The sequence below is a fragment of the Aotus nancymaae genome, unplaced genomic scaffold, assembly GCF_030222135.1.
Source record: "Aotus nancymaae isolate 86718 unplaced genomic scaffold, 86718_ANA_hifiasm-v0.15.2.pri h1tg000020l, whole genome shotgun sequence".
Lineage (NCBI taxonomy): Eukaryota > Metazoa > Chordata > Mammalia > Primates > Aotidae > Aotus > Aotus nancymaae.
The window spans coordinates 50,423,199-50,445,648 of NW_026988432.1; the positions used below are offsets into that span (position 1 = coordinate 50,423,199).

The 22,450-nt window shown below is 36.9% G+C and overlaps 1 protein-coding gene and 2 pseudogenes across 2 annotated transcripts in view; 2 read left to right on the plus strand and 1 right to left on the minus strand.

Moving 5' to 3' along the window:
- Positions 1–22,450, minus strand: part of TAF4B (TATA-box binding protein associated factor 4b) — a 161,041-nt gene that overhangs the window by 82,345 nt on the left and 56,246 nt on the right. For both annotated transcript variants that reach the window (XM_012447290.2, XM_012447291.2), the window contains 2 exons: positions 21,352–21,487; positions 20,192–20,294 (listed from right to left, as the gene is read on the minus strand). In XM_012447290.2, the coding sequence (XP_012302713.2) occupies positions 20,192–20,294; positions 21,352–21,487 (239 nt within the window). The remainder of the gene's footprint in view (positions 1–20,191; positions 20,295–21,351; positions 21,488–22,450) is intronic.
- On the plus strand, positions 5,271–6,763 carry LOC105713518 (14-3-3 protein zeta/delta-like; annotated as a pseudogene).
- On the plus strand, positions 8,727–8,800 carry LOC135276187 (small nucleolar RNA U3; annotated as a pseudogene).

A 22,450-nucleotide genomic window follows, 5' to 3' on the forward strand; every position in this document is an offset into this window, starting at 1 on the left:
ATAGAAAGAGGATTTACTTTATCTCTCAGAAAAATTTAAGAAGATGTTATAACAATAGAAAACACCAAAATAGTAACATCAAGATAAAACAAATATTTGGGAGCCTGAGGCAGTTGGATCACCTGAGGTGAGGAGTTTAAGACCAGCCTGGCCAGCATGGTGAAACCCTGTCTCTACTAAAAATACAAAAATCAGCCAGGCATGGTGGCATGCACCTGTAGTCCCAGCTACTTGGGAGGCTGAGGAACAAGAATCACTTGAACCTGGCAGGTATAGGCTGCGGTGAGCCGAGATCAAGTCATTGCACTCCAATCTAGGTGACAGAGTGAAACTGCATCTCAAAAAAATGATAAAATAAGACAAAACATTTCACTAAAATGAAATGTGCCCTTTTATAAATGGGAATTTACTATAAGATAAAGGTGGCATTGCAAATAAGAAAGGTAAAGATGATGAACTCTTTACTAAGTATTGCTGAGACAATTCAAGGAAAATTTAATCTCTGCCTCACACATTTACAAAAAATAAAATCAAGAATTATTGAAGATGTAAAGGTAAATGTCTATATCTGAGATAAGTGCGTACAAACAGAAGAAACAGAAGCACATCATACTGGGTTCATAATATGAAAGGATGCATTAGACTTCAAAAGCCATAAAAGAAGAGACTGCTAAACTTTATACTGTAATTTAAAATTTCCATATACAAAACACTAAAAACAAATTTCCAAGTTAAACAAAAAACTAGGAGAAAAATATTTACAATATATACAACAAAGAATTACTACTGTACAGCATATATACATACATAAGTCTGGAAAGCAATAAGTAGTCAACAGATAAATGAGTGAAAAGTAGTAAGTCAAAAATTTCCCAAAGAAAATACTATAATGGTGACATTTTTGCTTCAGGCAGTAAGTGGACTAGATTTACTGAGGAGCAATTACACAGCATAAGACATTTTCATTCCATTGTTTGGTTCACAGAATCTGTCAAAAAAAAGGTGTCAGTAAAAATAAGCAATGAACATAGCCTAAAGGAAGAATTCCTTCAGGGCAAATGACTGTGGCTAGCACTAGTTCTTGATTACAGTGAGAAAACTGTATCTGAGACTCCTGGGTAAGTCAAGTTCCCTAGAACAAGACTAAAGTGGTTCAAAGTCAATAGTAATCCCTGGGTCTAATAGAAACGTCACGAATCCTCTCTGGAAGAAAGTAAGCTCAGTTTTAAACCCTCAGGTTTAATCTGATTTACCTGTCCATCAAAATTTTAGATTCACTGACTCCGTCTTTTGCTTCTAAAAGTCCTATTCGGTTATTTTTCAAGTATTTGCAGTCATTTTTAAAATAAATTGTTTCTTGCACATATTTGAGATTCCATATTTTATTTTTTAATACTTTATACTGGTTTTTTAACACTTACTGTTTGATTATCCAATGTTTGAAGTCACTGGAATTCCAAATGTATTACTGTTTCCCTGTAGCTTGACTCAGGGATACTTCCTTGCATATTTATCTTTAAATGTGAACATATATTTTATATGAACACCCAAAACCAATGGAATAACATCTTCAAAGCAAAAAAAACCAAAAAAGTCAACCTATAATTTTAATCTCAATCTTGACATTGTCTATATAAATAATCTAAAATCATCTAGAAATTATTAGAAATAATCACAAGACTCTTGGTACATGATTTTTTAAGTCCTACATTTCTCTATGCTAGTAAAAGAAAAGGCAGTTACCAAATATTACTTATAATAGCAACAAAAAGATAAGGAAGGTATCTAGGAATAAATCTAACAGATGAATGCAACAAATTGTGCAGAATCTGTATAAATAAAACTATACTACATTATTGAAAAAATATTTTAAAAGGTATATATAATGGAGATATAAGTCATGTTCTTTGAAGGATCCAAATTATAATAAATCAGGTGGAAGACACTGGGTCTATGAACTTAGGCCATGCCAATTCAAATTCTAACAGATTATTGGTAGACTTTAATGAGTTGACTGTTAAATTTATAGGGAATAACAAAAGCCCAAATACAGCCAAGGAAATCAAGAAGAGGGGAAAGGGAGTGTGAAAGTGGAGGAAGAAAAAGAAATAAATGAGAAGGAGAGGTAGGTAGAAAATATGCATTACCAAATATAAAACTTGTTTTGCAATTATAGTAAATTAAACTGCATGCTATTGGAAATTTAAAAATCAACCAACAAGATGAAATAGAAATAAAAAAGATTAACTCTCTATTGATTACAGGCATTTAAAAAAAGAAAAATTAACTGAAAAAAAAAAAGAAGCATATGTATATGACATGGAAGACACTACAGATCACTGAGGAAAGACAAATTATTTAAAAATGCTCCTAGAACAAGTGGTTTCCTATAAAGGGAAAAATGAATTAGGATCCCTATATACCTACAAACCAGAGAAAAAAAAACAAACAAGATTTTAACTCCTGAAGACAAAAAAAGTATTCAAATAGGCTGGGCATGATGATTCACACCTGTAATCCCAACACTTTGGGAGGATTACTTGAGGCCACCAGTTCAAGACCAACCTGAGAGCCCCCCCGATCTCTATAAAAAATTTTAAAAGTAGCCGATTGTTGTTATGTACTTGTTGTCTTAGCTACTCTGGAGGCTTGTTTAAGCCCAGGAATTCAAAGGCTGCAGTAAGCCATGATAGTGCCACTGCACTCCAGCCTAGGTGACAGAAACCATGTCTCAAAAAAAAATTTTTTTTTAATATGAAACTTCAAAACTTCTAGAAGACAATATAGGAAACTATCTTTGTGATTTCCAGAAGGATCTCTTAAATAAGGCATAAATAAGCATAATCACAAGAGAAATTGCCAAATTCAACAACTTTAAAATTAAGAATTTCTGTTCATCAAAATATACCATAAAAGAAAGTAAACTACAAAACACTAACTCTAGTAGATATCCATAACATACAAAAAGTATAAGAATTACAAAAGGACTCTGCTTCTGTTACAGACTATTACTCATATCAAACGATTGTTTTGAGGACAAGAAAACTAATAAAGCCAGAACAATTTTAAGTTTATTTGAAGGCATCAGAAAGCTGCCAAGGGAGCCAGGTCTTGAGAGACAACAGCCCTGAAGTAACCCCAATTTTTTCCATGGTGTTTTTCCTTTGGGTACATGCTGATTCTTCATGTGAAACAAGACACTAAGAAGCCAGGGACAGTAGCTGCTAAGAGGCAGAAAAGCCAATAGAGCATTAGGCAATCTCATGAAGACAGAGAGAGAAGTTGAAGTCCAAGTCTGCCAGAACTTGAGGGATAGATGGACCGTGATCCTATAAATAAGTAAGGTATTTACCAATTTTTTTATACATACCTGACATTCAATTAAATACTACCAAGTGCAGCAAGAAACAGGATTAAAAAGCCAGATAACAGAAACTGGGTCATGTCTATAATCCCAGCACTTTGGAAGGCTGAGTCAGGAGGATCACCTGAGACCTGGAGTTCAAAACCAGCCTGGGAGATAGCAAGACCCCACCTCTACAAAAATTTTGAAAAGTTAGCCAGGCGTGGTGGCACATGCCTGCCAGCTACTTGGGAGGCTAAGGCAGGAGAATCACCGGAGTCTAGGAGTTCAAGGCTGCAGTGAGCTATGATTGTGCCACTGCACTTTAGCCTGGGCAACAGGCTGAATATTCTATCTCAAAAAAGAAAAAAAAAAGTAGGAAAAAAAAAACCCACAACAACAACCAAAAAGCAAAACACATATGCACGTAATAAAATAACTACAATTAACTGTTCAAGAACACAGAGGCAAAAATAGATAATTATACCACAGGTCAATAATCCATTAAAAAAGAAATAATGGCTGTGCTTCTGGTAATGCCAGAATAGCTTGATCAATAACAATTACAAAATCTACATACAGTTTTTAAAAGACAATCATTAGGAAACTTAATAAAAGCAGGCAGAAAACAGAGATAAGTCAACCCTTGGAGGATGGTAAAATTTGTGAGTTTATGTCTTTTTGTCTGAGAGCACTCCCTTGTCTGTGCAGCCACATTACTAGTGGCTTGAGGTGTCCCAATAACAGAGCTTCAGATACTTAATATAAAAATTGATAGAACTAAAGGAAAAAACAAGCAAAGGAAAAAAGCAAACAATGAGAGTTGGAGATGTTAATACCCACTCTAAATAAGTGATGGAAACACTCTGAAAAATGAAACAAAAAAAAAATCCAGGATATAAAAGATGGAAACACTGTCACCCACCTTCACTAAACTGATGTACACAACAAAAAACTACTTCCCAAAACTGAATAATACATATTTTCCCCCAAGTGCTCATGAGATATTAATCAAAATCAGTCACACTGAGGTGTCTCAATAAATATAATAAAATTGAAATTATATGTTCAGGAATATGTTTTCTGATCACAGGAAGTATATTAGAAAACAAACTATTCCAGAAAAGCACCAAATATTTGTACCAGTAAATTAAAAGAAAACTATCTTGACATGAATGGAAAGGCAAAAAAACAAACCACTATAATCAGTTGGGTGCTACATCAGTATTTAGGGAGAAATCTATAGGATTTTTTGTTTTTTTTTTTTTATCTCGTAGCTTCAGCTCAAAGGAGGAAATGTATAGTTTTAAATGCATACATTAGAAAACAAGCCAGGCATGGTCGCTCATGCCTGTAATCCCAGCACTTTGAAAGGCCGAGACAGGAGGACTGCTTGGGCCCAAAAGTTCAAGACCATCATGGGCAACATAATGAAACCTCATCGTTATAAAAAATAAAAGTAAATAAACATTAGCCGGGCATGGTGATGTGTACGTGTAGTCCAGCTGCTCATGAGGCTGAGCCAGGAGGATAGCTTGAGCCCAGGAGTTTGAGGTTGCAGTAGCCATGATTGTGCCACTGAACTCTAATCTGGGCAACAGAGTGAGATTCTGTCTCAACAACAACAAAATTATCAAAATTGATAAAATCCTACTAATGAAAAGAAGAAATACTACTACATATTTTATAGACATTAAAAAGATGAAGAAATAAAATTAACAACTTCATGCCTGAAAAAGTCAACTACAAAAATAAAATCCTTGAAAAATGCATACTATGCTATCATTACAGCATCTATAAATATTCAAAGGAAAAGTATTAGGAACAATTTCTTGCTGATAAATCTGAAAATCAAGATGAAATGTACAAAAACCGAGAGTCTCAGCCTCGCCGCTGCTGCCGCTGCCGCCCAGAGACTGCTGAGCCCCTGTCCGTCCGCCGCCACCACCCACTCCGGACACAGAACATTCAGTCATGGATAAAAATGAGCTGGTTCAGAAGGCCAAACTGGCCAAGCAGGCTGAGCGATATGATGACATGGCAGCCTGCATGAAGTCTGTAACTGAGTAAGGAGCTGAATTATCCAATGAGGAGAGGAATCTTCTCTCAGTTGCTTATAAAAATGTTGTAGGAGCCCGTAGGTCATCTTGGAGGGTCGTCTCAAGTATTGAACAAAAGACGGAAGGTGCGAGAAAAAACAGCAGATGGTTCGAGAATACAGAGAGAAAATTGAGACGGAGCTAAGAGATATCTGCAATGATGTACTGTCTCTCTTGGAAAAGTTCTTGATCCCCAATGCTTCACAAGCAGAGAGCTAAGTCTTCTATTTGAAAATGAAAGGAGATTACTACCGTTATTTGGCTGAGGTTGCCGCTGGTGATGACAAGAAAGGGATTGTGGATCAGTCACAACAAGCATACCAAGAAGCTTCTGAAATCAGCAAAAAGGAAATGCAACCAACACATCCTATCAGACTGGGTCTGACCCTTAACTTCTCTGTGTTCTATTATGAGATTCTGAACTCCCCAGAATCTCAAAAGCTCTCTTGCAAAGACAGCTTTTGATGAAGCCATTGCTGAACTTGATACATTAAGTGAAGAGTCATACAAAGACAGCGCACTAATAATGCAATTACTGAGAGACAACTTAACATTGTGGACATCGGATACCCAAGGAGATGAAGCTGAAGCAGGAGAAGGAGGGGAAAATTAACCGGCCTTCCAACTTTTGTCTGCCTCATTCTAAAATTTACACAGTAGACCATCTGTCATCCATGCTGTCCCACAAATAGTTTTTTGTTTACAATTTATGACAGGTTTATGTTACTTCTATTTGAATTTCTATATTTCCCATGTGGTTTTTATGTTTAATATTAGGGGAGTAGAGCCAGTTAACATTTAGGGAATTAATCTGTTCTCATCTTGAGGTGGCCAATATGGGGATGTGGAATTTTTATACAAGTTATAAATGTTTGGCATAGTACTTTTGGTACATTGTGGCTTCACAAGGGCCAGTGTTAAAACTGCTTCCATGTCTAAGCAAAGAACTGCCTACATATTGGTTTGTCCTGGTGGGGGATAAAAGGGATCATTGGTTCCAGTCACAGGTGTAGTAATTGTGGGTACTTTAAGGTTTGGAGCACTTAGAAGGCTGTGGTAGAAACAAATATCTCATGGATACCACGTGTTAAACCATGTCTATCTGTGGAATACTCAATCTCAATGTTCACACCTTTGACTACAGCTGCAGAAGTGTTCCTTTAGACAAAGTTGTGACCCATTTTACTCTGGATAAGGGCAGAAACGGTTCACATTCCATTATTTGTAAAGTTACCTGCTGTTAGCTTTCATTATTTTTGCTACACTCATTTTATTTGTATTTAAATGTTTTAGGCAACCTAAGAACAAATGTAAAAGTAAAGATGCAGTAAAAATGAATTGCTTGGTATTCATTACTTTGTGTATATCAAGCACAGCAGTAAAACAAAAACCCATGTATTTAACTTTTTTTTAGGTTTTTTGCTTTTGTGTGTTTTTTTTTTTTTTTTTTTTGATACTTGCCTAACACGCATGTGCTGTAAAAATAGTTAACAGGGAAATAACTTGAGATGATGGCTAGCTTTGTTTAATGTCTTATGAAATTTTCATGAACAATCCAAGCATAATTGTTAAGAACATGTGTATTAGATTCATGTAAGTGGAATAAAAGTTTTATGAATGGACTTTTCAACTACTTTCTCTACAGATTTTCATGTAAATTAGTCTTTTGGTTCTGAAACTTCTCTAAAGGAAATTGTACATTTTTTGAAATTTATTCCTTATTCCCTCTTGGCAGCTAACGGGCTTTTACCAAGTTTAAACACAAAGTTTATCAAAACAACAACAAAAATGCTACTACTATAACTACTGTTTCCAACTGTGTCCCATGATCCCCTCTCTTCCTCCCCACCCTGAAAAAAATGAGTTCCTATTTTTTCCGGGAGAGGGGGAGATTGATTGGAAAAAAAAAAGTAATATGTTCCATTTAAGATTTTGGTATATGGCATTTTCTAACTTAGGAAGCCACAATGTTCTGGGCCCATCATGACATCGGGTAGCATTAACTATAAGTTTTGTGCTTCCAAATCACTTTTTGGTTTTTAAGAATTTCTTGATACTCTTACAGCCTGCCTTCGACTTTGATCCTTTATTCTATTTGTCACAAGATTACCTTCCTTTTTTAGCCTTTTGTCTTGACACCAACCATTCCGACTTGGTGGCCATGTACTTGGAAAAAGGCCGCATGATCTTTCTGGCTCCACTCAATGTCTAAGATACTCTGCTTCCTTTGCTTGCATCCCACAAACTATTTCCCTCATCCTATTTACTGCAGCAAATCTCTCCTTAGTTGATGAGATTGTGTTTATCTCCCTTTAAAACCCTACCTATCCTGAATGTCATTGTCTGCCTTTAAAATCCTTCCTTTTTCTCTTCCTCTATTATCTAAATAATGATGGAGCTAAGTTATACCCAAAGCTCACTTTACAAAATATTTCCTCAGTACTTTGCAGAAAACACCAAACAAAAATGCCATTTTAAAAGAGGTGTATTTTTTCTTTTAGAATGTAAGCTCCTCGAGAGCAGGGACAATGTTTTCTGTATGTTCTATTGTGCCTAGTACACTGTAAATGCTCAATAAATACTGATGATGGGAGGCAGTGAGTCTTGATGATAAGGGTGAGAAACTGAAATCCCAAACATGTGTTTTGTTGCTTATTTTATTATGACCTCAGATTAAATTGGGAAATATTGGCCCTTTTGGATAATTGTCCCAAATATTACATTCAAATAAAAGTGCAATGGAAAATTTAAAAAAAAAGAAATGTACAAAAACCTTAAAAAACACAATTTCATGAAACTGGCATTAAGATGAAATAGAAAATCTAAATACCTTTATATCTATCAATGAAATTGACTTTGCCAAAAACATTCTCCCAAAGAAAACAACAGACCTATCTAGTTTCAATGGTAAATTCATTCATACATTTAAAGAAGAAATCATATCAATTCTACACAAAAGCTTAAAACAAGGGACGGGGAAGGACTTTAGGGCCCATTTTTTTAAGTGACTATAATCACAGATACGAAATTCTGGCAAACACACTGTAAGAACAAAAAACTATAGACCAAAATCCCTCATGAATATCAACACAAAACCCTTACAAAACATTAATCAATGCAGCAATAAATAAAAGGGCTCATACCCCAGAAATGCAAGAACATTAAAAAATTTAAAAATCAATGTAATTCATAATCCTAGAATAATAAGAAAAATCAATGACCACCATAAATAGATGCAGAAAAAGCTCATGACAAAAACACTCAGTTTAAAAACTGATAATAGGAAGACTATACTTTCAGGGATCATTTCTATAGTTCATTACTAGAGAAGTTTCTCTGAACGTGTAGAGCACTGTGCCTTTAAAAATAAAAAACAGGCAATAGTCTGGGCATGGTGGCTCATGCCCGTAATCCCAGCACTTTGGGAGACTGAGGTAGGAGGATCTCATGAGGCCAGGAGTCCAAGATCAGCCTGGACAACATAATGAAATTCCTGTCTCTACAAAAAATGAAAATTAAAAAAAAAAAAAAATTAGCTGGGCATGTAGTCCTAGCTACTTGAAAGCCTAAGGCAGGTTGGTCATTTAAGTTCAGGAATTTGAGGCTGTAGTGAGCTAGGACTGCACCTCTGCACCCCAGCCTAGGCAACAGAGCAAGACACTATTTCTTAAAATAAAACAAAAACAGTCAAAATATTTGAACAGACACTTCACAAAAGAAGTTACATAAATGGGCAATAAGGACATGAAAATGCACTCACTCCACATCATTAGTCACTAGGGAAGTGCAAATTAAAGTCACAATGAGCTACAACAATATACCAAACCAGATGGCTGAAAATGGCAGGGCGGGGGTAACAAAGTAAAACTGCAATATCAATTGTTAGCAAGGATGTGGAGCAACTAGAACAAAATCTCATACTTTGTTGGTGGGAACAGAACACAGAAAAAAGCAAAAAAAAGGGAGGATCCAAGATGGCCGAATAGGAACAGCTATGGAGTGCATTTCCAAGCAAGAATAATGCAGAGGGTGAGTGCTGACTGCATTTCCAAACAAGTTTTCACTGCTCACAGACCAAGAGATTCCTGGCCGAAAAGCACCACAAGTTTTCAGCACGGTTACTGCCATGGATTGGCGCACAGGAACTCACACAAATCCGGGTGGCCATTTCAACTGGCGCCTGGAATGCCTGGGACACAGCATGGCCAATTCAACTGAAAGGGAGGGGGCTGAGACAGGGAGCCAGGCAATCTGGCTTGGCGGGTACCACCCCCTCAAAAGAAGCAGCATGAAACGCTCTGGATTGACAGTTTTGCAGCAAACACAGCTGAACCCAGGATGGTCCAGCTCAGTGCGGGGGAAGAGTGTCTGCCACTACCAAGGCAGTCCGCCAATACCAAGGCAGTTCACACAACAGCTAGGCAGAGCCTGTGGCAGCTAAGCAACATCTCTGCTGGAAGACTGTGACCAGACTACTCCATACGGGCAGGACATCTCTGAAAAAAAGCAGCAGCATGTCTGGAACTTATCAATAAAGCCGACCTTCCTAGGACAGAGCACCTGGGAAAAGAGGTGGTTATGAGTTCCACTGCAGCAGACTTACAGGTACCTGCCCAGAAGCTCTGCACGGAACAACAGAGCTCCCAGCACAGCACTTGAGCTCCCATAAGGGACAGATTGTCTCCTCAAGCAGCTCCCCGACCCCATATACCCAAAGAGACACCTGATAAAAGAGAGCTTAGGCCAACATATGGCGGGTATCATTCTGGGACGAAGGTAACAGAAGAAAAAACCGGTAGCAACTCTTACTGTTCTGCAGCCCCATGCGTGATCCCTAAGCAAGCAGGGTCTGGAGTGGACATCCAGCAGTCTTGCAGCAGAGGGACCTGACTGTTAGAAGGAAAAGAAACAGAAAGAAATAGCTTCAACATCAACAAAAAGGACGTCCGCTCAGAGACCCCATCCGAAAGTCACCAACTACAAAGACCACAGGTAGATAAGGCCACTAAGATGGGAAGAAACCAGCACAAAAAGGATGAAAACACCAAAAACCAGAACACCTCTCCTTCTCCAAGGACACACAACTCCTCACCAGCAAGGGAACACAGCTGGATGGAGAATGAATCTGATTAACTGACAGAAACAGGCTTCAGAAGGTAGGTAATAACAGACTTCTCTGAGCTAAAAGAACATGTGCTAACCCAATGCAAAGAAACTAAAACCTAGAAAAGAGGGTAGATAAGGATAAGATGCTAACTAGAATAAACAACTAAGAGAAGAATATAAATGACTTGATGGAGCTGAAAAACACAGCACGAGAACTTCGCGAGGCACACACAAGTTTCAGTAGCCAAATCCATCAAGCAGAAGAAAGGATATTAGAGATTGACGAACAACTCAATGAAAATGAGAAGGCAAGACTAGATAAAAAAGAGTGTAAAGAAATGAACAAAGCCTCCAAGAAATATGGGATTATGTGAAAAGACCTAACCTACGTTTGATAGGTGTACCTGAATGTGACAGAGAGAATGAATCCAAGCTGGAAAACACTCTTGAGGATATTATCCAGGAGAACTTCCCCAACCTAGCAAGGCAGGCCAATATTCAAGTCCAGGAAATACAGAGAACACCACAAAGATATTCCTCAAGAAGAGCAACCCCAAGGCACATAATCATCAGATTCACCAGGGTTGAAATGAAGGGAAAAAATGCTAAGGTCAGCCAGAAAGATCAGGTTACCCACAAAGGGAAGCTCATCAGACTCACAGCAGATCTCTATGCAGAAACCCTACAAGAAAGAAGAGAGTGAGGGCCGATATTCAACATCCTTAAAGAAGAGAACTTTCAACCTAGAATTTCATATCCAGCCAAACTAAGTTTCATAAGCGAAGGAGAAACAAAATCCTTTACGGACAAGCAATTGCTGAGAGATTTCGTCACCACCAGGCCTGCCTTACAAGAGCTCCTGAAAGCAGCACTGAATACAGAAAGGAACAACCAGTACCAGCCACTGCAAAAACGTACCAAATGGTAAACAGCATCAACACAATGAAGAAACTGTGTCAACTAATGGGCAAAACATCCAGCTAATGTCAAAATGGCAGGATCAAATCCACACATAACAATATTAACCTTAAATGTAAATGGGCTAAATGCCCCAGTCAAAAGACACAGACTGGCAAATTGGATAAAAAGTCAAGACCCATCAGTGCGCTATATTCAGGAAACCCATCTCACATGCAAGGACACACATAGGCTAAAAATAAAGGGATGGAGGAAGATTTATCAAGCAAATGGAGAGCAAAAAAAAAGCAGGAGTTGCAATCCTAGTCTCAATAAAATGGACTTTAAACCAACAAAGATCAAAAGAGACAAAGAAGGACATTACATAATGGTAAAAGGATCAATGCAACAAGAAGCGCTAATGATCCTAAATATATATGCACCCAATACAGGAGCACCCAGGTACATAAACCAAGTTCTTAATGACCTACAAAGAGACTTACACTCCCACACAGTAAGAGTGGGAGACTTTAACACTCCACTGTCAATACTAGACAGATTAACAAGACAGAAAATTAACAAGGATATCCAGGACTTGAACCCAGATCTAGACCAAGCAAACCTAACAGACATATACATAACCCACCACAAATCCACAGAATATACATTCTTTTCAGCATCACATTGCACCTACTCTAAAATTGACCACATAATTGGAATTAAATCACTCCTCAGCAAATGCAAAAGAATGGAAATCATAACAAACAATCTCTCAGACCACAGGGTAATCAAATTAGAACTCAGAATTAAGAAACTAACTCAGAACTGCACAACTTCATGGAAACTGAAAAACCTGCTCCTCAATGTCGACTGGATAAACAATGAAATGAAGGCAGAAATAAAGATGTTCTTTGAAACCAACGAGAATGAAGACACAACATACCAGAATCTCTGGAACACATTTAAAGCAGTGTCTAGAGGGAAATTTATAGCAATAAATGCCCACCAGAGAAGTGAGGAAAGATCTAAAATTGACATCCAATCGTCAAAATTGAAAGAGCTAGAGGAGCAAGATCAAAAAAACTCAAAAGCTAGCAGAAGACAAGAAATAACTAAGATCAGAGTAGAACTGAAGGAGATAGAGACACAAAAAACCCTTCAAAAAAAACAATAAATCCAGGAGCTGGTTTTTTGAAAAGATAAACAAAATAGACAGACCACTAGCCAGATTAATAAAAAAGAAAAGAGAGAAGAATCAACTAGATGCAATAAACAATGAAAAAGGAGATATCACCACTGATTCCACAGAAATAAAAACTACAATCAGAGATTACTACAAACAACTCTCCGCACATAAACCACTAAACATGGAAGAAATGAATAAATTCCTGGACACTTACACACTCCCAAGCCTAAACCAGGAAGAAGCTGAAACCTTGAACAGACCAATAACAAGGGCTGAAGTTGAGGCAGCAATTAATAGCCTACCAACTGAAAAAAGCCCAGGTCCAGATGGGTTCATAGCCGAATTCTACCAGACATACAAAGAGGAGCTGGTATCGTTCCTTCTGAAACTATTCCAAACAATACAAAAAGAGAGAATCCTTCCCAAATCACTTTATGAGACCAACATCATCCTGATACCAAAACCCAGCAGAGACTCAACAAAAAAAGAAAACTTCAGGCCAATATCCCCATGATGAACATAGATACAAAAATCTTCAATAAAATACTGGCAAACCGAATGCAACAGGACATCAAAAAGCTTATCCATCACTATCAAGTAGGCTTCATTCCGGGGATGCATGGCTGGTTCAACATACACCAACTCTATAAAAGTAATCCACCACATAAACAGAACCAAAGAAAAAAACCACATGATTATCTCAATTGATGCAGAGAAGGCCTTCAACAAAATCCAACAGAACTTTATGCTAAAAACTCTCAATAAACTAGGTATTAATGGAACGAATCTCAAAATAATAAAAGCTGTTTATGACAAACTCACAGCCAGTATCATACTGAATGGGCAAAAACTAGAAGCATTCACTTTGAAATCTGGCACTAGACCAGGATGCCCTCTCTCACCACTCCTATTCAATATAGTATTGGAAGTTGTAGCCAGAGCAATCAAGCAAGAAAAAAAAATAAACGGTATTCAATTAGGAAAGGAGGAAGTCAAATTGTCTCTATTTGCAGATGACATGACTGAATATTTAGAAGACCCCATCATCTCAGCCCAAAATCTCCTGAAACTGATAAGCAATTTCAGCAAAGTCTCAGAATACAAAATCAATGTGCAGAAATCACAAGCATTCCTATACACCAATAACAGACTAACAGAGAGCCAAATCATGAGCAAACTCCCATTCACAATTGCTACAAAGAGAATAAAATACCTAGGAATACAACTAACAAAGGATGTAAAGGACCTCTTCAAGGAGAACTACAAACCACTGCTCAAAGAAATAAGAGAGGACGCAAACAGATAGAGATACATTCCATGCTCATGGTTAGGAAGAATCAATATTGTGAAAATGGCCATACTGTCCAAAGTAATGTACAGATTCAACACTATCCCCATCAAGCTACCAACGACCTTCTTCACAGAACTGGAAAAAACCACCTTAAACTTCATATGGAACCAAAAGAGAGCCCGCATAGCCAAGACAATCCAAAGCAAAAAGAACAAAGCTGGAGGCATCACGCTACTTGACTTCAAACTATACTACAAGGCTACAGTAATCAAAACAGCATGGTACTGGTACCAAAACAGAGATATAGACCAATGGATCAGAACAGAGACCTTGGAGGCCACACCATACATCTACAACCATCTGATCTTTGATAAACCTGACAAAAACAAGCAATGGGGAAAGGATTCCCTGTTTAGTAAATGCTGTTTGGAAAACTGGCTAGCCATGTGCAGAAAACAGAAACTGGATCCCTTCCTGACACCTTATACTAAAATTAACTCCAGATGGATTAAAGACTTAAACATAAGACCTAACAACATAAAAACCCTAGAAGAAAACCTAGGCAAAACCATTCAGGACATAGGCATAGGCAAGGACTTCATGACTAAAACACCAAAAGCATTGGCAACAAAAGCCAAAGTAGACAAATGGGACCTAATTAAACTCCAGAGCTTCTGCGCAGCAAAAGAAACAATCATTAGAGTGAACGATCAGCCAATAGAATGGGAAAAAATTTTTGCAATCTACCCATCTGACAAAGGGCTGATATCCAGAATCTACAAAGAACGAAAACAGATTTGTAAGAAAAAAACAAACAAACCCATCCAAAAGTGGGCGAAGGATATGAAAGGACACTTTTCAAAAGAAGACATATATAAGGCCAACAAACATGAAAAAATGCTCATCATCCCTGATTATTAGAGAAATGCAAATCAAGACCACATTGAGATACCACCTCACGCCAGTTAGAATGGCAATCATTAAAAAATCTGGACACAACAGATGCTGGAGAGGATGTGGAGAAATAGGACCACTTTTACACTGCTGGTGGGAGTGTAAACTAGTTCAACCATTGTGGAAACAGTGTGGCGATTCCTCAAGGACCTAGAAACAGAAATTCCATTTGACCCAGCAATCCCATTACTGGGTATAAACCCAAAGGATTATAAATCATTCTATTATAAAGACATGCATAAGTATGTTCACAGCGGCACTGTTTACAATAGCAAAGACCTAGAACCAACCCAAATGCCCATCACTGGGTATAAACCCAAAGGATTATAAATCATTCTATTATAAAGACATGCATAAGTATGTTCACAGCGGCACTGTTTACAATAGCAAAGACCTAGAACCAACCCAAATGCCCATCAACGATAGACTGGACAAGGAAAATGTGGCACATATACACTATGGAATACTATGCAGTCATAAAGAATCATGAGTTCATGTCCTTTTTAGGGACATGAATGAATCTGGAAACCAGCAAACTGACACAAGAACAGAAAATCAAACACTGCATGTTCTCACTCATAGGTGGGTATTGAACAATGAGAACACAAGGACACAGGGAGGGGAGCATTATACACTGGGGTCTGTCGGGGGGGCCAAGGATGGGACAGTGAAGGGGGGTGGGGAAGTCAGGGAGGGTAACATGGGGAGAAATGCCAGATGTAGGTGATGGGGGGATGGAGGCAGCAAACCACATTGCCATGTATGTACCTATGCAACATTCCTGCATGATCTGCACATGTACCCCAGAACCTAAAGTACAATTAAAAAAAAAAAAAAAAGAAAGAAAAGAAAAATGGTATAATTTAGGAAAATTGTGTGGGGGCTTCTTAAAGAGTTAAACATATGCTTATATATCTACCATATGACTCAGCAATTCTGTTCCTATGTATATACAGAAAAGAAAATCTATGTCCACACAAAGATGAAGATGCAAGTCTTCCCAGCAAGATTTATCATTGCCAAAAATTGTAAACAACCCAAATATCCATCAACAGATAAAGTGATAATTCAGTGCAAACAAAAGCAATATACCTGTATGAAATATTACTCAGCAATAAAAAAATGAAACTATTGATACATACAACATGCTGTATATCAAACATATTATGCTAGCAAAAGAAGCCAGACACAAGAAAAAAAACTGTATGATGTGTGACAATTGATTATATGAATTGGGTCACTCATGTCATACCCAACTAAAACAGAGCAGAGAAGCCAAGGGGTTGGTAAAAGCGCTCAGGGCACAAAATATTGCTCTAGAATGTAATTCCCTGCGAGTTCAGCTGCTGAAACTGCCTGTTGTAACCTGAGACCAGTTTAATCTATAACTGCTGAGATAACTTGCTGCAACTGCAGAACTACTTTGCCCACCACCTTTACACATCAATCAGAGCTGACCAGCTCCCCAGAACCGTAAAAGTGCCAATGAATTTTCTCAAAGAGCAATTCATGTCATTTCTCTTTTTCAACCTCCAGCCTTCTCTTTGTTCTCTGGACACACCAGAGATGACTTGGTCTGTGTGTATGGTTTGAACTGCAATTCTTTTTTCCCAAATAAAATGTTAAATTTAGAGATTCACTTCTACATTTTTTTTTAATGAGACAGAGCCTCGCTCTGTCACCCAGGCTGGAGTGCAGTGGCGCAATTTCACTGCAACCTCCCAGGGTTCAACCGATCCTCCTGCCTCAGCATCCCAAGTAGCTGAGACTAAAGGGTGTGCCACCATGCTGTGCTAATTTTTTTATTTTTAGTAGAGACAGGGTTTCACCATGTTAACCAGGCTGGTCTTGAACTCTTGACCTCAAGTGATCCACCTGCCTCGGCCTCCCAAAGTGCTGTGACTACAGGCATGAGCCACTGTGCCCCGCCTACCACTATATTTTTAATTTGATTCTGACAGATGTCACTTATGAAAAATTCTAGGAAAGACAAATCCAAATCCAAACTACGTGATAGGAAGCAGATCAGTGGTTGTCCAGAACCTGAGATGTAATGTGGGGACTGGCTGGTAAAGAACACAAATGAACCTTTCAGGGTATTGAAAATATTCCAAGTATTCTGATAGTGATACTTGGTACATGGGTTTAGCTTTTTGTCAAGACTCATTAAACTGGAAGATGATGATGACTGCCTAGATTACTGTCTTCCAGAACACCCAAACTATCTATAAAGAAAAAACAACAAATCCCATGCAAACTTTTTCATCTTCTCAACCCTACCTCCCCCTCACCAACCCATCCCATGCCTCAAGGCTTGCTGCAGGCAAAAACAGACAGAAAACAAACTGCAGAAAAGAGACACAGGCAGAGCTAGTGGTGGGCATAAGACTAAATACATCCCATGTCAGAAAATACTAAAAAGATGTTCCCATAAATCAAAGCATGGACTACATGCAATTTAAATTGGCAGACTAAAATGTGTAGATTCCTAGAAGGAATAATAGGGAAAAAGAAGAAGAAGCAGTGCCATTTGGAAGGAGAGAAAACACAAAAGGGGAAAATTTAGAGTGCTGCAAGACAAAAAATAACCAAACAGGTATCCTAGGGCAAATAGATACAGACAAAATTAATAAAAGAGACATTGAAGAAAAGTGGAAAAACAAGGGAAAAATTGGCATAAATAAAGGGCAAAAAAAGGGTCAGAGATAAAGTAATAGGATTGAAAGAGAGGTAAAAGGACTAAAATCCATACTATTACAGTCCCTAAAAAAAAAAACACACAGACAAAACCATGAACAAGAACGAATATTTAAAACTATAATCCAAGAACACTTTCCAAAAATTACAAAGACTAGAATATACATACTGAAAGGGCCAAATGGGAATTGAGGAAAATTCCATCAAACCAACCACCTTCACAACATATCCTTAGTGCAAAACTATGAGATTTCAAAAATGAAAAAATCCTGAAGTCCTTCAGACAAAAAGATCAAATAAAAACAACAAGACAATGATGGGGCAACGTTTTTTAAAAATGTAATAAAAGAAGTGTTGATTTCATAGCCAGCCAAGCTGTCCTTCAAGTATCAAAGACATTGAAAAACAGTTTGAACATACAACAACTTAGGACAGGGGTCCCCCACCCACAGGCCATGGACCGGCAGTGGTCTATGGCCTGTCAGAAACTGAACTGCACAGGAAGAGGTAGGAGGCAAGCGAGTATTATTGCCTGAGCTCCACCTCCTGTCAGATCAGCAGTGGCATTAGATCCTCACAGGAGCACAAACCCTATTGTGAACTACACGTACAAGAGATCTAGGTTGTGTGCTCCTTATGAGAATCTAATGCCTGATGATCTGAAACGGAACAGTTTCATCCTGAAACCATCCCCACCCCTCAATTCTGATGTGTGGAAAAATGGTCTTCCATGAAATAAGTCCCTGGTGCCAAAAACACTGGGGACCCCTGACTCAGGGAATTCTACACCTATGAGTCTTTCCTGAAGAATTTGCTAGCAGATGAACTTCATCCAACCAAGAGATGACCGAACACTTCAGAAAAAAAGACTGAAGGTGAACATTTTAATACATGCATATAAAAGTAGATCTACAAATAAAATGTACATAGGGATAAGGAAGGAAGACGAAGGTACAAATTTTATACAACTGTTATATTTGAAATATATATAAATTATGCAATTAAATTATATATATTTAATATATACATATATATAATATATATTATATATATTTAAGATCCATGTATTTGCCAGATAGATAAGTATTTTCCTTGTGGCATGTTTCTTTATTCCCTAGACAGTGTCTTTCACAGAGCAAAAGTTATTTAATTTTCTGAATTCCAGTTCACCCTCTTGTAGATTGTTCATGTGTTTTATCTAAGAAACCTGTGTATCCCAAGGTTACAAAGATTTTTTCCTATGCTTTATTCCAGAAGATCTCCAGTTTCAGGCTTGTCCTTTTTTTTTGTCATCCTTTAATTCCCATCTATTGCCTATATAAAACTTACTGTGTGACATGTTCTATTTTCTCTACTTTCCCCCACCTGTATAATTTCTATATATACAAATGTTGTATTTGTGTATATATACAAACATATTTTAATATATATTCATATATAAATATATAATAAAAATATATATACAAATTTTATATATTTGTATATATTTATATATGTGTATATGTATATATCATATACAAATATATATTATAAATATATTTAATACATTTTATAATATATAAATATATATGCAAATTGCATATATAAATATATAAGCAAATATAACATTATATATAACATTTGTATAACATTTGTTTATATATATATACAAACTCTTAAAACTCTAGATCATAAAAAAACAATGATGCAAAAAACAAAAATGGGCAAAAAAATTGAACACACACTTCAGCATAGATACATAGATACACAGATAACAAATTAGCACAAAAAAGATGATCAACATCTTTAGCCATCAGAAAAATGCAAATTAAAATCACAATAATAACCACTTACACACCTATTAAAATGGTTTAAAAAAAATCTAAATAACTGAGAATTACCAAGTGCTCACAAAGTTGGAGAGGAACTGGAATTCTCATCATTGATGGTAGAAATGCAAAATGGTAGTCATTTTGATAAACAGTTTGGTAGTTTTCTAGATAGCTAAATATTGAACTAATGACTCATCAATCATATTTCTAGATAGCAAAAATCTTCACACAAAATTCTGTATGTAAAGCTTTATTATATAATCATCAGAAAAACTGGAAACCACCCAAATGTCCATCAATAACAAAAAAGATCAACTAACTTAATTTCATAATATAAAATGCTTCTCAGCAATGAAAAGGAACCATTGTCTAATATTTAAAATGACATAGATAATCTAAAAAATATGCTGAGTAAAAAAGTCAAGTGCAAAAGGGTACATAATACTGTAAAACTCCATTTATGTGAAGTTCAAGAATAGACAAAAATGATCTATGGTGATGACATAAGAACAGTAGCTGCCAAAGGCAGGGGATAAGGGTAATTGATTTCAAAGGTGCATAAAGGTGATGGATATATTCAGTATCTTGATTGGCATGATGATTACACAGGTGTATCTATTTGACAAAATTCACTGAGCTATACATTTAATAGTTGTATACTTTATTGTTAATAAATTATACTCAATAAAGACTGTTAGCTTTTTTAAAAGGCATCAATATATCTATTTTATTAAGGTATTATTCTGTCATTTCTCCTTTTTTAAAAAAATTACTTCCTTAAACCAAATTTAACTATTATTATCTTACCCGAAGCACGTTGTTCCATTCTCTTTTATTTTATTTTTCTGAGGAGATGCTTGAAGCGACAGAATTTTATTTCCAGGCAGAGTAATTTGCTTTAGAATAGAAGCTATAAAAACAAAACAAGAAAAAGTAGAATGCAAAAAAAGCAATCAAACCACATTAGGAAAAATCCAGGACAACGATTTTTAGTATACATAGAATAATCAAAGAAAATTTCAAGCTGCCCTAGAACTATGCTTAAATTCAAACATGACAATGAATTTATTCCCTGCATAAGAAATAATATTATAAAATAAGAATCTTTCCGCTTCTTTTTAGATAGTCTATACAATTAGCAGTTTTATAAAAATATCATGAGTAAAAGGTACCTGAAACATGTTAATAACATATTACTCATATTGGTTTATTTTAAAAACACATAAAACTCTACCCGACATTGGTAAGACTAATTTCCCAGTCTACCTGACTTGGGTAAGACTGATTTCCATACATCTGTATGTATATACATGCATACAAGTGCGTATGTAGAGAAAGAACTATAAGAAGAAATAAGGTCATAGCAAACTTTGTAAGTTTAAAAAGTCCTTATTTACTAAGAGATTATTTTATTAAATTACAAAATACCATGAAAGTTGCTTTTTTTTAATTCCAAAACAACATATTACCCTAAAAAGTGTCTATGTATGTAAAAAGAAATGTAATCATAGCTGGGCACAGTGGCTCATGCCTGTAATCCCAGCACTTTGGGAGGTCAAGGTGGGAGGATCAACCACCTGAGGTCAGGAGTTTGAGACCAGCTGGCCAACATGGTAAAACCCAGTCTCTACTAAAAATACAAAAATTAGCTGGGTGTGCTGGTGCATGCCTGTAATCCCAACTGCTCGAGAGGGTGAGAACACAAGAATCACTTAAACTTGTGAGACAGAGGTTGCAGTGAGCTGAAATTGTGCCACTGCACTCCAGCCTGAGCAACAGAGCAAGACTCCAACAGCAGGAGATGGCGCAGGGGAGAAATCTAATCATTATCTTTCTGTTTTCTCTCATAGATGCCAACTTTAAAAGACCAAACCTCTCTTCAATTAACACAGCAACAAAAAAGTTATATAAAAAACCCCTCCATGTTCTAACCCAATGTGATGGGACTGAGATGGACCAGCATCTACCTGGAGGAAACTGACTGGTAGGTATTACGGTGTTCACTGGCATCGCCTTCTGTCCAGATTTCTGAATGGTCAATGCAGAGGAATGTGAAAGTGTGGTCACTTGTTTTTCATTGCCTCCTGAAGGCTGCTGAACCACCTGAAACAATGAGAACTCAATATAGTCATTCAACTTAAGGCTTTAGAAAAGAACAAGCTTTCAGTTTTAACAAATTGTGTTCACCCAACCATAAATATACCTTTATCTTAGTATAACAAGAAATCCTACTTTAAATTTGTATGAAGCAAAATTATCTTCTTCAAAAGTAAAAAACATTACTATCTCACATATATTATTTTTAGAGTGGAATTTAAATTTTATTTCACAATGCTCAGTTTAAATGTCCCTGTAAATCCTATTTCCAATTGTTAACTTATAGTAGAAAATTTAAAGCATATTCAAAAATAGACAGGATAAAAAAAAACACCTATGCCATCAACCAGCTTCAACAATGAATAATTCTTAAACAATCTAATTTCATCTACACCCCTACCCACTTCCCAGTCACCCTCAATTATTTAAAGGCAAATCTCAGATATATCATTTTATCCATAAATATTTCAAAATCTATCTCTAAAAGATAAGAGTTTTTTATGTGCCATTTTAACAAAGTATTTCCTTTTCTTTTCTTTTTTTTTTTTTTTTAAGACGGAGTCTTGCTGTCACTCAGGCTGGAGTGCAGTGGCGCCATCTCAGCTCACTGCAACCTCTGCCTCCTGGGTTCAAGTGATTCTCCTGCCTCAGCCTCCCAAGTAGCTGGGATTACAGGCATGCGCCACCACACCCAGCTAATTTTTGTATTTTTAGAAGAGACGAGGTTTCACCACCTTGGCCATCCTGACCTCAAGTGATCCACCCACCTTGGCCTCCCAAAGTGCTGGGATTACAGGCATGAGCCACCACACCCAGCCTAAAGTATTTTCTTAAACTATCACTTGAACCCAGCAGGCAGATGCTGCAGTGAGCCAAGACTGCACCACTGCACTCCAGCCTCGGTGACAGAGTGAAACCCTGTCTCAAAAAACAAGACAAAACAAAACAGGTAGAAAAATAGTCATCATG